The sequence below is a fragment of the Balaenoptera acutorostrata genome, chromosome 20, assembly GCF_949987535.1.
Source record: "Balaenoptera acutorostrata chromosome 20, mBalAcu1.1, whole genome shotgun sequence".
In the NCBI taxonomy this organism is placed as follows: Eukaryota; Metazoa; Chordata; class Mammalia; order Artiodactyla; family Balaenopteridae; genus Balaenoptera; species Balaenoptera acutorostrata.
In genome coordinates this window covers 14,784,172-14,799,915 of record NC_080083.1, presented here as the reverse complement: position 1 = coordinate 14,799,915, position 15,744 = coordinate 14,784,172, and the positions used below count along the sequence as shown (strand labels likewise).

The 15,744-nt window shown below is 51.5% G+C and overlaps 2 protein-coding genes across 5 annotated transcripts in view; one reads left to right on the top strand and one right to left on the bottom strand.

Moving 5' to 3' along the window:
• The window catches only part of ABR (ABR activator of RhoGEF and GTPase), a 180,666-nt gene extending 176,136 nt beyond the window's left edge, over positions 1-4,530 (top strand). For all 4 annotated transcript variants that reach the window (XM_057535701.1, XM_057535702.1, XM_007183829.3 and 1 more), the window contains 2 exons: positions 1,051-1,198; positions 1,831-4,530. In XM_057535701.1, coding sequence (XP_057391684.1) covers positions 1,051-1,198; positions 1,831-1,920 — 238 coding nt within the window. In that variant the 3' untranslated portion in view covers positions 1,921-4,530. The remainder of the gene's footprint in view (positions 1-1,050; positions 1,199-1,830) is intronic.
• Positions 4,531-6,432: 1,902 nt separating this feature from the next.
• TIMM22 (translocase of inner mitochondrial membrane 22) lies at positions 6,433-12,152 on the bottom strand. The gene is made up of 4 exons (XM_007183827.3): positions 11,765-12,152; positions 9,161-9,357; positions 8,460-8,532; positions 6,433-7,042 (listed from the first exon to the last, which is right to left on the bottom strand). Exons 1-4 carry the CDS (start codon positions 12,000-12,002, stop codon positions 6,966-6,968), a joined length of 585 nt encoding a protein of 194 aa, XP_007183889.1. The 5' UTR covers positions 12,003-12,152; the 3' UTR covers positions 6,433-6,965.
• Between the last annotated feature and the right edge of the window lie 3,592 nt (positions 12,153-15,744).

Sequence of the window (15,744 nt, the reverse complement as noted above, 5' to 3'; positions counted from 1 at the left end):
GGGGGTGTGTGGTGAGGGGCTGGGCCAGCTGCACAGCTGCCTCCTGGCACGGCAGTGTTTTTCTGCCTGTTTCCCAAGCAGTCAGCAGGCACATCCATGGCTCCGGCCTGGAGGGTGGAGTGGCGGTGTAGTGGGAGTGGGGCGAGGGGCGCTGTTCGGGGTGGCTGGGTCTCAGCCCCAGAAACACTGCTTGGGACCGGGGGAGGCACAGGGCCTCTCTGATGAGTTGGGTGGTACTGAGCCTGCTGGACACCAGCCACAGATGGCAGCCCCTGCTGTCACTCGGGAAATATCTACAGAGCATCTGGCTGATTATGCAAGAGAAGCAGAGGAAGATCCAAAGGGGAGGCAGCTCTGGAGCCCCATGAGGCAGACCCTTCTGGAAGAGCTTGAGGAGAACAGCCCCTGGGCTCCATCTGGGATGAGGGTTGTTCCTGCCACAGCGCAGCAGGCAGAGCCTCAGGCCTTTGCCCCCTGCCCAGCCCCGCCTGCTCGGACTCTTCCTCAGGGTCCCACTCCACGGCTGGGCTGATTGTGGGGAACGCACAGGGTGGGGAAGACCATGGGCTCTGGAGGCAAACTGCCTGGGTTCAGATCCCAGCTCTGCCACTTGCTAGCTGTGTAACTTCGGGCAAGTCACTTAACCTCTCTGTACTCTGGTTTCTTCATCTGTACAGTGGAGATGATAATATTACCTACCCAAAGGTTTGTGATGAGCATGAATTATTATAGGGAAAGTTCTTGAACCAGTGATAGTATCTCTAAGGCAAGGGAGTTGGAGTGGGTCCTTCTGGCTCTGACAGTTTACCATCAGTTCAAGGGGTGGCCCAGGAGCTGGGAATCTGTTATTGGAACGTACTGGAACATAGCTCGGAACTTGGTCCCTTGGCTGAGTCCCCTCCCTACCAAGCGGTCTCTACCCTCAGGAGAGGGAGGCTAGTGACCACCTGTGGGAATCCTTCCAGGAGTGGTAACAGCCAAGGGTCTGGAGCCCCACACGGCTGCCAGAAATGACTTTTCTCCCCTCCCCTCCCCTCCCCTCCCCGCCAGGGTTGCTGAGAAGGAGCCCGTCAATAAGATGTCCCTTCACAACCTGGCTACTGTGTTTGGCCCCACGTTACTGAGACCCTCAGAAGTGGAAAGCAAAGCACACCTCACGTCGGCTGCCGACATCTGGTCCCACGATGTCATGGCACAGGTACCTACGCGCTGCCCAGGCCTGTGGCTGCTGGAGGGGAGAGACAAGCCTCCCTGAGGGGTGGAGAGAGAACAGCTAGGACTCCTAACCCCCTCCCCTCCTGACAGCGGGGATGATGGTCTGTAGGATGTCACCAGGGAGGCAGGGCTCTGGACAGTCCTGCTGAAAAGTAGGAACCTAGACCAGGGGCCCAGAGGTTGTCTGTCTCAAGTGCTGGCTGCAATCCTGGGAGTGCCTGGGCCTCAGAAAGCAAGCCTACGGGTATCAGAAAAATCTGGGGCCTTGTCCCCACGCATGGAAGCTCTAGCATCGCTTCCAGGGTCAGGAAGCTTCCCTGGGAGCCCTACAAGACCCAGGGCAGGGTCTGGTCTGAAGCAGGGCTGCCAAGCCAAAGCCAAGCTCTGGAGCAGGTTGGAAGTTTGTGACTGAGGTTGGGGAAGTGGCCCCAGGCTCCCCACCCTCTGCCCTGCGGCGCCCTCTACTGCTGCAAATGGGCAGCCGCACCTGGGCTTCCGAGGAAGGGGAAGCGGGGAGCCACGGGGGCCCAGCCTGGAGACCACGTCTTCTCAGCGGGTCGGAGGAGGGCCTCCAGGGCGAGGACCCCAGCCTCAGTCTCCCCTGTCTTCCCGCAGGTCCAGGTCCTCCTCTACTACCTGCAGCACCCCCCCATTTCCTTCGCAGAACTGAAGCGGAACACACTGTACTTCTCCACCGATGTGTAGCCCGAGGTGGGAGCGTCTGGGGGGGGTGGCCCGAGCCAGCCTCTCCAGCCGGGGACCCAACCCAGACTTGAAGGACTACAATAGAGAACTCCCAAACCCAGCGCTCCAGACTCCAAGGGACACAGATTTCCAAGAACTGGAAGACGTGCATCTTTTGTGCCACCTTGTACAAAGCCAGCTGACCCGGCCCCAGCCTTGCTGCGCACCCCGGGCTCTGCCCTCTGTTCCTCTAGTTGTGTCTAATGCTCCGTGCTGTTCGGGAATTGTTTTACGTCTACTTGTCATGCAGGAAAGGTAGTGACCGACCCGGTGTGGGCACACAGACAGCCTGCTTTGTTCTTTCATTTCCTCCAACACTTTCTTTCCTCCTGAGTCCAGTCCAAGGGCTTTTATTTTGCGCTCTGTGACTGCTGCCAGCTTCTCCTCTCTTGGCCCTGCTCCCAGATCGCAGTCTCCTGGCAGCCTCCCCTCGGTCTTCCTCCGCCCTCTCCTCCCTCCCAGCCTGCCTGCATGCATGTGCAGCCTTGGTTTTTGATCCAGCGCCTCGAAAGCTCTGAGGAGGCCCTGGGCGGCGGTGGCAGTGGTGGCCCGTGCCATGCCGCCGCCTGCCGCCCCCGGCCTCTCCTTGCCCTCTGCCTGCGGAAGCGCACCTGCTTGCCTTGCCGCCTGTGCAAATGTTGGACAAGGAGACGGACTCACACTAATCCTCAGCTTAGCACAGGCTGGAGAGCGGATTTCTGGGATTTTTCCACCTGAGAATCTCCATTTCTGGGTTTATCTGTTCTGTCTCCAGTACCAGTGAGGCATCTTTGACTGTTTCTTCTGCTTTTCAGTTCCTTTTCCGTTGGTGTTCTATTTCCTTTGAGTATAAAGACTCACAAGTGACCTGCTATCAAGGTAGCCAGAGGGTCAGGAAAAGAACTGGGGGAGGTGGGAGGGTCAGGCCGCCGAGGAAAAAGGACAGGTGGGACGTTGAGAGGAGCGCCAGGGAGCGCTGGGTGTCCTGGGCTGGGGGGAAAGAGGCTCTCGGCAGCAAGCAGTTGTGGTGGCTTTTCTCGTGGAGCTGGGCTTCTGGGAGGGCAGCTACTATGGCTGAAGCAGGTGTCCAGAAACAGGCAGGTTCTGTCCAGGAGGGCTAGACCTTCCCGGTGCCTTCCGTACCTCGTGGCACCTTTGCCTTAGGGTTTACACTTTCTCCACAGCCAAGCACTGCCAGGGGCAGCCCCCACGGCCACGTGTGCTCCAGGCCCTGGGAAAGGCAGGCACGGTCCAGCTAGCCAGCCGTCATGGTGCTGCCTTCCACCCCCGGCTTCTAGATGCAGCCTTGCGGGTGAACTCGGGGAAACTCCAGGAGCTGGGGAAGAATGAGGAGACACAGGTACCTGCCTCTCTTGGGACTGGGTTTTGCAGGGGACCCTCGTGTGGACGCTCTGCTCCAGAGTAGGGGATCAGCAGGTTCCGATCCCAACGCCGAGGCCCGCTGCTCAGCACTGGAAAGGAGTGAGAAGTACCCGCAAAGTGCAATTTCTTCCCACCTGAGCAGCGGCCGCCGGCCTCTGGCAGTTAGCCTGGGAGGGCAGGCACTCCCGGGCTGCAGAGATTGGAGCTGCAGTACACAGCTCCCTGGCTCTCCTATGTGGCGGAGACTAGATTCTAGGCCCTCAGGATTGGAGAGAAGAGCTCCCCTAGCTTGAGCTCAGGGCTGTTTTAAAGAAGGGTTTAGGGCCCTAAAGCCGTAGCACTTGCTCAGTGAGAGGAAGGGCCCTTTCTCATCTTGTTTACACCTGTTGCCCAATCATGGGCAGAACGGTACACATTCTGTGCACATCGGAGGAAAGAGATGCCTAAGAGGAGGGAAATACTGACCCCCTAGCTGCCTGCTAGCAGCTTAGCAAGGAGCCCCGCTCCCTGAGACGGGGGAGAGAAAGAAGGCCGCTTGAGTCTAAAGATCCCCAGTGTCTGATCATCCCTGGAGTCTGCTCGGCACTCAGGAGCTGGTATGTGGCATGGAAGGCTCTTGCTTCCACAGCCATTGACTGGAATGAACTGGGGGCCCAGCTAGAGCTATTTACAGCCCCAAATGGGTGCCTCCCACCTCCCCAAAACAAGGGAGGTTTGCTTCTCAGCATCAGGTAGCTACCGCAGCCCCCCAACCTCAGTTAGGCAATGAGAATGGGAGGAAGGCCGGAAGGGCTGAGAAATGCAAAAGGCTCAGAATATTTATAAATTCCACCCCCAAGAATGGGGAGGGTCGGGTACCAGACCTGGACTGAGCTGCACCAAGGAAATAGCCCATGGGTTCTCCTACGAGACAGGGACTGTGCAGCCCAGAAGCCCCAGCCACTGTGCCCAGCAGGGCAGGCTGTGCCAACAGAGGCCCATCAGACAGGCTACAGGAATCCTGCATGCCTGTCCTTGCTGGCAACGGCTGTGGGCTGCCGGTGTTTGCTGATACAGGTAGGATGGGACACTTCATTAATATTTGACTTTAATAAGTTGGTAAGGATATATTTTTCTTTGGTCTATGTTCTGTTTCAACTTACGTAGATTATAAATTGATGTAAACCACGTGAGAGGAAAATGTTAATAAAAAAAAATGCAAAGCCCCAACATTTGCACACAACTCAGCCCTGTGGTGTGGACGTTTGTGTTCTCAGGAGTCCAGGGAAGACCACCAATCTAAATATTTAACTCTTCCAGCTGCATCCAGATGTGCTTCCAAGAATCTATTTACCTAGTGAACTCCCCCTTGAGCTTCCCTTCGGCCTGTGGGGACTGTGGCAGTTTTGGGGGGAGGTGAGCCCACGCCCTCTCCTTGCTCTTTCACAAACGCCTCCAGCTCAGTCACCAGCCAGTTCTTTTCATGAAATACAACTGCCCCACCAGGGACGTGGCCATCAGTATGCCTCAGAGAGATGGCAGGAAGTTGTCCATTCAAGTGGAGGCTTATTTTATGTAAACTTTTCTCTACATTTTCCTTGGAAGTAGGTCTTTGGGGCAGCCTTTTGTCCTAATCTGCTTGTTGGAGAGGCTGGATCCCCTAGAGGGCCCATCCTCCCTGTAAGAGAGCTAGTGGGGTTAATGTAGGCTCCCACCAGCCTAAGCCATTGGACACTGTGTTTATTCTGGAGATCAGGAACAGATGTCTCTGAAAATTGGTGTTTGGTTTATGAGCTCATACTGCCTCCTTAGCCATCTAAAACAGGAAACTATTCATCTCCTCTCTTGATTGAATAGTCAACGTGGACAATGCTTGGCTTATTGAACTGATGGCTACTGACAGCCCGGGGCTCATCTTTTTCAAGGCAGTCGTGAGGGCAGAGTTTCCTATACTCAGTCAATGTATTTGACCCCACGCACTAGACTGGATGGTAGAAGATGCTGGGCTTCTAGCACTGTAACAGGTGCCAGGGTAGGAGTATCTACTCTTGCTCTAAGTGCTTATAGGTGACTTATTTGCGGACGGTAGAGGAAACACTCCTACATTTGTTCTCTGACCTGTGAGGATACTCCAGCCAGCCTAGCAGCAGTGAAGCCTCGTGACTGAGACTGGGACAGGCATTCTATAGACTTCCCCATAGAAGGACATGAGCCTTGTGTACTAGCTCACTCATTCCAAAGGCAACAGCAGACGTGGCCAGAGGAAGGTGTTACCAGCTGGGTTTGACATTATCTCACACACACACTCAGGATGTCTGGATGGTTCAGCTGAGTCTGAATTATGGTTAAGGGTGGGTGAGCTGGAAGACAGCAGACCAGGGGGCAGAGAGCCAAAAAAAGGCAAAAAGGCAAAGGTAGAACAAAGGAGACGTTACCACTGGCTTAAGGTGGCTGGAATTACGTGGCCCCCACCAAGCTACCTGCCTGTCCTGAGTTCATCTTCACCCCACCACCAAGGCACCCGAGTAAAGCAGCACGTGTGGCAGATCCCAAGTGTAAGAGGCTGTTTCTTTGCATATGGCACAGAATTAGGCTGAGCTGCTACTGTCAGAAAAAGGCTACCAGGTCAAGTCAAAAACACGGGTATGTTTAAGGGAGAAAAAAACCACTGACGCCAGAGAAACAAACACAGTGGTGGTGGACAGCTCCTCAGGGCGGTCTGATCGTAGCCAGTGGCCGCTGTGACTTAGTCACCAGGATGACCAGAGCAGGACCCTCCACACACTGTGTCCTCGAGCCGGGCCTGGTCTGGTGGTCAGAGCAGAACACCAATGTGTGGTTTAGACCGCAGGCATTCCCACTGGCCCGCCCACAGGAGGGCTGTTTTAGAAGAGGCCAGCAGGGGTTATGCGTGGAATTTCAACGCATCCTAGGACACGGCTAGGCTGGGCTTTAGGGGAAGGCCCTGGCCAATGCAACAATCTCAGTGAGGATAACACTACTCTGCAGACCCTGGGAACCTAACATTCCCAAACTTCTCAGGAGTTTGCTCACGCTTTCCCTATGTATGTTCAATCTTTGGGCACCTGGAACCATTTTTGGCAATTGTGGAATTTGAAAATAAAAATAAGCCAACCTTTTAAACTGTAATATCAATACATATATATATGTTTTTTAACAAGGATAGCAGAACACTAAACAAAATGACATAATTGGTCGGATGGCATAAATTCACTTTGCCCTGCCCCAGTGTGTGAGATGGATGACGGCACGGAGGTCCAAGGTGGAACAGCTTCCCGGGTATATGTCAAGTCCCTTCCGTTCCCACGGCACCAAACAACCAGGGGGCCAACTGTGGTCAGGACTGAACCTCTGCGAAACTCAATTCCTACAGGTCAACACGCTGACTCCTGATCTGCCCGAAAGAGAGAGGCTGGCGTGGCACAGCCCCCCACAGCCTGGCTGGAGTCCAGGAGCAGAGAGCGTGGCTGCTCGGAGGTGGCAGATTGCAGCCAGGTGGTTCCCTCACAACACCAACTACGTGAGGGAAAACAAGTGTCTTCAGTCTCTGAAGCAAGTGCCCCGGAATGGTAGGGCAGAAACTGCCCTACACAGAACAGCTCTGATCCTGGGCTGGCATCGTCCTTCCCCGGAGGCAATTGCTCTCATCGTAGGTAATAATCGATCGCAGCAGAGAAAGCAGCAAAACCTCCACAACCAATGACCCCAGCCTTTAAGCCAGCTGTAAAGCAAACACAAATGACATTACCTGTGGTGACAGATGCTGGGTCAGGCTGCACTCAGGAAAAGTTTGGGTACCCGCAGGTGCAAAGAAACTGGCGTACGTGTTCTGAATCATTCAACCTAGCAGACAGCTGGAAGACTTCAGTGAAGCTGTGCACACGATCTGATCCAGTGTGCTTTTATCTAACTGTACATTCGTTTAACTTTTCTCATTCTAAAGAATTACTATTTCCAGCCTCATGAAAATAGCCCCTCACAGGCAGGAAACTGGTTAAGAGAACCAGCCCTTAGCATCAAGTGAAAGCATATGGCCTGTTACCCTGATTTGTTTATGGAATAAATTCCTGGGAAGGTGATCAAAGCAATCCTAGAGGGAGCTGAGCCTCTCAAAGGCCCTGACAAAGCCGAGACATGGGAAGACCAAAGGGGAAGTTACTCCATAAATCACAAATGGCTGTTTGAGGAGGAAAATCAGGTTTTAATGATAGCAAATCATCCTGCCTCTCAGAAAATGAGAAAAAAGGCTGTTTGCTTTGGGTAAGTCCGGGCACAGCAGATGGAGAGCAGCCCAGCAATGTACACTGTTAAGGACGCTAAGTCACTGACGCCCTGCACCACACTCTTGACGGACACACCAACAGGGAGAAGTGGCAGGGAACCGGTTTTTCTCTTTGTTGTTTATAGATGATAATCCAACATTTCTAGAATACCTATATTTGGCTTTCAAGGGGTAGAAATCTAAGAACCCTAAGGTGCAAAAAGACATTACCGTGATAACTTATACACAAAATTAAAATGACAGTTGTATAGTATGAAGAAAGATGTCTAACTGTTTGCAATGCATGGAACTGAAATTTCAGCAGAGCCTGCTATTTGGACAAATGGGGCCCAGCTATGCTTCTGTACTTTCCTGCATAGCAACACACACCTGCATATTATGAGGAAGTTCTTCCTGTGTGTTCAAGATGGGGGCAGTTCTTTTTTCTAAGATAGATCTAGATCTCTCTGTGGTTCTCACCTGGGGGTGACTTTGTTCCCCAGGGGACATTTGGCAATGTCTGGAGACACTTTTACTTGTCACCACTAAAGCATGCTACTAGCATCTAGGGCGTAGAGGCCAGGGATGCTGCTACACGTCCTACCATGCACAGGACAGCGCCCCCCTCCCCCTAGCAAACATTTATCTGGTCCAAAATGTCAACAATGCCAAGGATCAGAAACCCTGATCTAGATACTAGAAGTTTCCAAAACTGAGTTAACACAGAAGCAAACGTGATTTACTTGTCAGAAGGGAAGAATATCAAGTGTCCACATATGCCTTGGGCTGTCCTTGGAATGCTCATATGTTTAGAAATGTCAACTTCAGCATGTTGTCCAAGGCCACAAAGAAAACCATCTGAGAATTGTTTACTAACCTCTAAAACCAATGGCTCCTCCAGTGATGCAGCCACTAATGACACTGTTCTTCCAATCTGATTTTCCCCGGTACTGTGGGTGGAGAAGAGCAGTTCAGAGCCAAAGAAACAAGCCAGACAAGATGATTAAGGAAAAAAAAAGACGGGGTTTCTGGCTGGCTAATTTAGTCCCTCCCCAAAGGAAACATATCTTTTTCTCTTTCAAAAGTATAGTTCCTAAAAAATTTGAATGTGTTCATAAATGCTTCCTGCAGGTGGTACCAGAGCGCTGAAACCAAGTGTAACATTTGACAAGTAATCAACATCTCTTCTCAGTTCCCCAGTAAGTATTCTGTTTAAAATCATTAACTGGGAATTCCCTGGCAGTCCAGTGGTGAGGACTCCGTGCTTCCACTGCAGGGAGCCCAGGTTCAATCCCTGGTTGGGGAACCAAGATCCTGCAAGCAGCACGGTGCAGCCAAAAAATAAATAAATAAAATAAAATCATTAACCAACTTCTAGCCTACAAAAACAAGTAAAAAATAATGCAAGCCCAAATCATAAACGCACAAAAAGTTTACATTAGGGACTATTTAATGGAAATTTAATCTAGCAAGTATTGGACATTTCTGCCCTGCTTTCTAGCAGCATTAAGAGTATTTCTCTTGAGAAGTTCTAAGATGGAAACAGGCAAGGCTTTGTCAGAAGGCAGGGACACTTACAGATTCTACCAAACACTCAGTGCAAGAAAACATGGCGCCCACGATGGCAAAATTTTTGGCGTAGGACATTCCTCTCTGCCCCATGTCTTTAAGAACTTCTTTTGCTGTAGGCGTGCGGTAAGGATCCTTAGGGTCAAAGCCCACATTGGTATCAATGCCGGCAGTGAACACCCCAAATGCACCTCCCAAGACAAATCCTAAAAACAAACACAGAGATGAAGATTTCTTTGTATGTTTTCTGGATTACTGTAATGGGGTCATACTCAAATAGCACCTTTTGGATGGCCACCAGCGAAGAGGACGCCCCCTGTTGCCTGGAAAACTCTACTTGTCTGGTTTCCACATTACAAAATCCAGGATCTATCCCGTTGGCAGCTTCTTCTCTGACTCTTCTTGGATTTCTTCCCCCTTTCATTTTCTAACATTCCTCAAAATTCAGTCTTTAACCCTCTTTCTCTCTCTACATTCTCACATGTAAACCAGTCACCCTCAAGTTCAGGTATCAACTTTGCAAATCACTCCCTTGACGACGGTGACATCCATAATAGTCATTCGGTAAATACCATGTGGCAATTACTCTGACGCCTTATAGTCACAGCCTCATTTATTCTTCACAATAGTCCTGTGAGATAGATATTATTATCCTCTCCTTTCTGTAGCTGAAGAAACTGAGGCTCAGAGAGGTTAACTAATTTCCCTAAGGTCACAAAGCTACCAAATGGCAAACCCCACACTGCTGTCCACAGCTGACCTTCCTGAGCCTGCTGGACATTTCCACATGGACGTCCTCTTGCCACCTCAAGGTCGGTATACATTGAATGAAATCATGGGTGCCTCCCCTCCAGACTTTCCTGCTTATGGCTCCTTCTTTCCAGTCACTCCTGCTCCAAACTTCAGGGGCATTTCTGACTGTTTCTTTGCTTCCCCCTGTAACCCTATGTCCACAATTATCATCCTAGTCTAAGGCCTTTATCACTTCGCCCCTGGAGCACTACCAAGACTCATTCATCATTTCAACAGATATGTATTTATTAGGGTCAGGCACATGATGAACAAAGACCCAGTCCCTGTCTCATGGAGCTTCAGTCTAGCAAATTCCCTATATGGTCTCCCTATCTACAGACTTTCCTTTCCTTCATCACACTCCACCTTGAGTCATCATGCTCATTACCACTTGTTACCCTCTAAAAAACCATCAATGGGGACTTCCCTGGTGGTCCAGTGGGTAAGACTCCACGCACCCAATGAAGGGGGCTGGGTTCGATTTCTGGTCGGGGAACTAGATCCCACATGCATGCTGCAACTAAGAGTTCGCATGCCGCAACTAAAGATCCCGCATGCCGCAACTAAGACCCAGCGCAGCCAAAATAAATACATACATACATAAACATTAAAAAAATAATTTAGGGCTTCCCTGGTGGCGCAGTGGTTGAGAATCTGCCTGCCAATGCAGGGGACACGGGTTCGAGCCCTTGTCTGGGAAGATCCCACATGCCGCGGAGCAACTAGGCCCGTGAGCCACAATTGCTCAGCCTGCGCGTCTGGAGCCTGTGCTCCGCAACAAGAGAGGCCGCGATAGTGAGAGGCCCGCGCACCGCGATGAAGAGTGGCCCCCACTCGCCACAACTAGAGAAAGCCCTCGCACAGAAACGAAGACCCAACACAGCCATAAATAAATAATAAAATTTTAAAACATTTAAAAAAATAATTTAAAAACCATCAATGACTGCCCTAATACCTGCAGGCAAAAAGCCCAAATCCCCCACCCCACCCCCAACTTGAAATGCTGTTTCTCCTCCTCTTTGTCTAACCCCATTCTCTCAATCCTCCAAGACACGCTCTAGTCTCACCTCCTCTTTTGGCCTTCCCCCAACCAAAAAAGATGTTTTTTTCTTTCTGCTCTACTTTACATGTGCACTCTCACTACATTCCTTTCTTAATTGCCTTTCATTCTCAATGAGACTTCAAATCACCTGCAAATGGCCACCCTCTTTACTCTGCATACAGGAGGGACACCTACATTCTCAAATCCTCAAAACGTTAAAAAAAAAAAAAAAAAAAAAAAAAGCCAAGTCCAGACTTCTTTCCCCCTCTTTCCCTGCTGCCTAGTCACACTGGCCTCACTGGCTTTTCTGTTTTTCCAACCTCAAGCCACTTCCGGCCAGACCTTTGCAGGTGCTGTGCCCTATGTCTGCGGAGCTCTCCTCCAGGCTCCTTCTCAACAATTTTCTATGTATATTAAAATGTTAGCTTCATGAGAACAAGGATCTTGTTCTCACCCTGTCTTTCCACCGCCTGACACGTGATAGTTGCAAAGTAACAAATTGTTGAAAAATGATTATTTAAAAGCGAATGAATGAATGAAGTCAACCATCTTATAACCCCCAGGTCCCGACCCAGGATCGATTCTCTGATCCAATTTCCAGAGGCGAAAGCCAACCTCGGGGTCTAGGGAGGCGCTGCTCGAGCTCACTGAACCAGGCGGGGGTGGGTCAAGGTCGAAGCCCATGGACTCCTTGCCTCCCAGGCGCGTGGTCTTCTTGGCAGGGGACCCCTATGCCGCCCAAGCCCTAAGCCTCCCAAAGGCCCCCCTCCTCGCCTCACCTCCCAAGCAGGCCAGCGCCGCCTTGAAGGCGCAGCTTTCCATCGCCCTCTCGACCACCTTCTGCTCCTCACTCTTGGCCGGACTCGGGATCCCGCCCAGGCTCCCAGGCTCCAGGAGCCGGGGCTGACGCTTGTCACCCACCAGGTACTGCAGAAGAATGCTGTACTGCAGCGGGGCTTCGGCGGAGGCCGCCGCCCCAGGAGCGGAGCCCCCGGCACTGTGGGCCGTCTCCGCCATGACTGTGGCTGCCCAAGAAACCTGGCGTCCTTCTTCCCACAGCAGAGTCCACAAGCTTCCCGTGGGGCCTTGCGCGCCCAGCCACCGTGCCGCAACGGCAGATTCGCCACACCGAGCGAGTCCGAGGAAGCAGCGGAAGCCAAGTCCGTTCGTGCACACCCGGCGGAAGAGCTATCATGTTCTCCCAAAACCTCCTGTGAACACTGAATCAGCCTTGTGCAGCAGTCCCAACGACACTGACAAAGATTCAGAGTCACCAGAAAGCACCCTCTTCGGGGCTGCAGCGCGGTGCGTATCAGGATTTGTAGTTTAACACGTACACCCCAGACATTTCCCAGGAAGCTTTGCGCGGGCACTAGCGTCTCAGCCTTCTCTCGAGCTCCTGACGCGCGGGAAGGAAGGGAGGCTGCAGCGCGCCGGGACGCCAGCAGGGGGTGCGCGCGCCCCGCCACTGCCCTTCCAGCCTAATAATTCCTAGCGTGTGTTGTGAGATGCCAATAGAGGAAGGTGCTTTGTAAATCAACGTGAAAGCGTGGTATAAATGTATGGAATAAATGTTTTATTCGATAATTAAACCGTTGAGGGGAGAGAGGAGGAGCCAAAAAATGAGTGAAGCTATTTAAGGAAAAAAAAAAAAGGAATTCACTGGCGGTCCAGTGGTTAGGACTCCACACTTTCACTGCTGAGGGCCCCTGTTCGATTCCTGGTTGAGAAACTAAGCCTCCGCAAGCCTCGCAGCGTGGCCAAAAAACAAACAAACAAACAAAAATAGTGATGCTAACCAAGCTTAATATGAGACAATGATAGGCAGTGGAGGTGGCTATGGCTAGACGGAGAGCAAGGGAAGCTGAGGCCGCTACTCACGCCAGCCAGCTGTTGTCAATGGAATTAATGATGTGGGACTAGCATTGCCATGAGAAGCCGAATTTATATTATGCTGAATCAATTGAAGTGCTTACTAGCTTGCAAACTGAGGACCTGAAGGTTAACTGTGAGACAGCACCGTGTATGAACCCAGAAAATCTTTGGCAGTAGTTTCTGTGGTATAAAATAGATCCCCAACTGTTGTATTGATCCAGACTGGCAGTGTGTCTGGGTATATCAGCTAAGAGAAACATAAATGGAAACAGAAGGTAGTGAGGTAGCCAGTCAACAGAGACAGAGATACCTCCTTGGCAGCCAGAGTTCTCTGTGCCGCAGAGCAGAGCCTGTGGTTCACTCTGCTTCTTCTCCCACCAGACCACTGAAACAGCTTGTCCTAAGGTCCCTGGTGACTCCCCAGCTGTTGAGTCTAATTCAGTGCTACAGCCTCTCCAGTTTCTCCGTCTTCGGTGCAGGCACCGCTGCCTGACCTTTTCCTGTTGGTCCTCTCGGGCTTCATCCTTTATTTTCTCATGCAGCTCACTCTGCCTGAGCAACTCATCCGCACTCGTAGCTTCTACTACCACCTCTAATGCAGGAATGACTCCCAAATCTTCATCTCCAGCTTCGACCCTTCTCATCAACATAAGAACCAAACATTTCCTGTAGGCACCTCCAGCTCAACACACCCTGCCAAGCACCCATTCCTTCCAGATGAGTGAGGGGTCCAGGGCTCTGATTCATGCTGAGGTCTTAAGAGCCGAAGCTGGATCTGAGAGAAGTTGGGACAGGGCCCTAGGCAAGTCCCAGGCAAGGTGGCCTTGGAAAGCAAGGAGCGATCTAAACAATTAATCCCTGGGACTAGTTAGAGAGCAATAATTAATCCCTAAATGAAGGGTCTGCCTCAGATTTCAGGTATGAGCTAAGTCGGCATGTGGCGAGATCCACTGTAACCATGGTGAGTGAGGGAGGGAGCCTTTTATGGAACATAATGGCCCGAATCACAGATGGAGACACAGATACACTGATCTGGTATCTCTCTTCCCCCACCCATCTCCTTCCATAGGTGGAATGCGTTTCACCTGATGGAAAACTTGAACCTCTTCAAGCATATTCCGAAAGTGAGAAGTGGTTTCCCATGTCTGTTTCCCTGGCCTGAATCTTTGCCAGCACCCTAGGGAATTTATCTGGCCACAGCTTCACTGAAAGTCCAGCTGCTCTCATGTTACAGGTTGTCTGTTCTGGCCGCAAGGATACAGAGGTGGGGCGATATCTCAGTGGGTCAGAAAGAATAGGAGACACTTCAGGATGAATGAGATTCACAGGCAGGGTCATAGGAAGTCAGAACACTCTGGGTTGATGACCCATCACTTGAAGGACTCCGGGTCAGGGCACAGATGGGGAGGTGCTGAACTGGAGGAGAGCCTGATCGTCTCTCGCCCCAGGTGTCCGGGAGAGGCTGGCTGGCCTCTAGTTCTCTCAGCATGTCAGGAGCGCAGAAGTAAAAGAAATAGCAGGAGTGGGATGGAAGGAGGAGGTCCGAGTTGAGAAGTGCAGTGTGTCCTCTGTGGATTTGCGTTGGCTGTGAATTTGGTAACAGTGAGTAGTCTGAATAGTCCCGTCGCTGGCAGGAGGTCTGGCCACATAGGTACTCTGAGTAGCCAACTGAGTCACGTGCGTGGTGGGTACTGGACAAGTGACTTTGTAGTTAAAGCTTTTTTTAAAAAATTTATTTATTTAATTTATTTTTGGCCGTGTTGGGTCTTTGTTGCTGTGCGCGGGCTTTCTCTAGTTGTGGTGAGCGGGGGCTACTCTGTTACGGTGAGCAGGCTTCTCATTGCAGTGGCTTCTCTTGTTGCAGAGCACGGGCTCTAGGCACACGGGCTTCAGTAGTTGTGGCACACGGGCTCAGTAGTTGTGGCACGCAGGCTTCAGTAGCTGTTGCATGCGGGCTCAGTAGTTGTGGCACGCGGGCTCTAGAGCGCAGGCTTAGTAGTTGTGGCGCACGGGCTTAGTTGCTCCGCGGCATGTGGGATCTTCCCGGACCAGGGCTTGAACCCGTGTCCCCTGCATTGACAGGTGGATTCTTAACTATTGTGCCACCAGGAAAGCCCGTGACTTTGTATTTAAAGGGCCTTGATCTATGTCCTCCAAAACCAGAGGACAGCTAGGAGCTAAGGATGGAAATAGCGCAGCTGAGAAACTCATGAAGAAGATATTAATAAGAAGTGGCTGGAGCTGGGCTGGAGCAGGAGCTGAAGTACCCCAAGAAAGTGACAGCATCCACCAGCATCACCAGGATGGCTTCATCTTCATGTGAGGAGTGTAGGTCAGAGAAGAAATCCAAGGATGTTTAGGAATCAAGACTTGGCACAATCCTTGCACCACCAGTCACATGGGGTCACATAAGGCAGGAGGTGAGTTTTAACATAGGGCCACCTGAAGCCTTGCACACCTGTTTGGCTAGAGTTTCTAATTAGGAAGGAATGATGGATAAGATACCGCACCTGGTCAGAGGCTGCCCCTACCTGGGCGTACTGCCATACTGCTTTACTCTCCAGGCACAAAACCATCAGTGATCCCTCTTCCCACTCACCATCCTCCCCAAACCCAGAGCTTTCCGTGTCCTGATATTACTTTCAGAGCAGAATGAGAAAGCCTGGAGTCCTCTGGGTTGAGAAGGAACTTTTCTAGGAGGGGCACAGCAGGAGTATGGCTTTGCTGGGGCCTTGACCCAGGCAGGGCAGGTAGAGTTCTGTATTTTCGGTTATAAATAACTTTTTCAGCTAGCCACAGCTGAGTCACCGGTCACTCACAAGCTCTGTTGATCTGCAAGAAACACCGGCAGGTAGGCCTCTGAGCAGACAGCAGCATAAGAGCC

Coding starts and splice junctions, on each gene's coding strand:
- TIMM22 (XM_007183827.3), bottom strand. CDS start 12,002: ATGGCGGAGACGGCCCACAGTGCCGGGGGCTCCGCTCCTGGGGCGGCG. Junction 9,358..11,764: donor GGCGCTGGCCTGCTTGGGAG/GTGAGGCGAGGA, acceptor GTTTGTTTTTAG/GATTTGTCTTGGGAGGTGCA. Junction 8,533..9,160: donor CTGAGTGTTTGGTAGAATCT/GTAAGTGTCCCT, acceptor CTCCACCCACAG/TACCGGGGAAAATCAGATTG.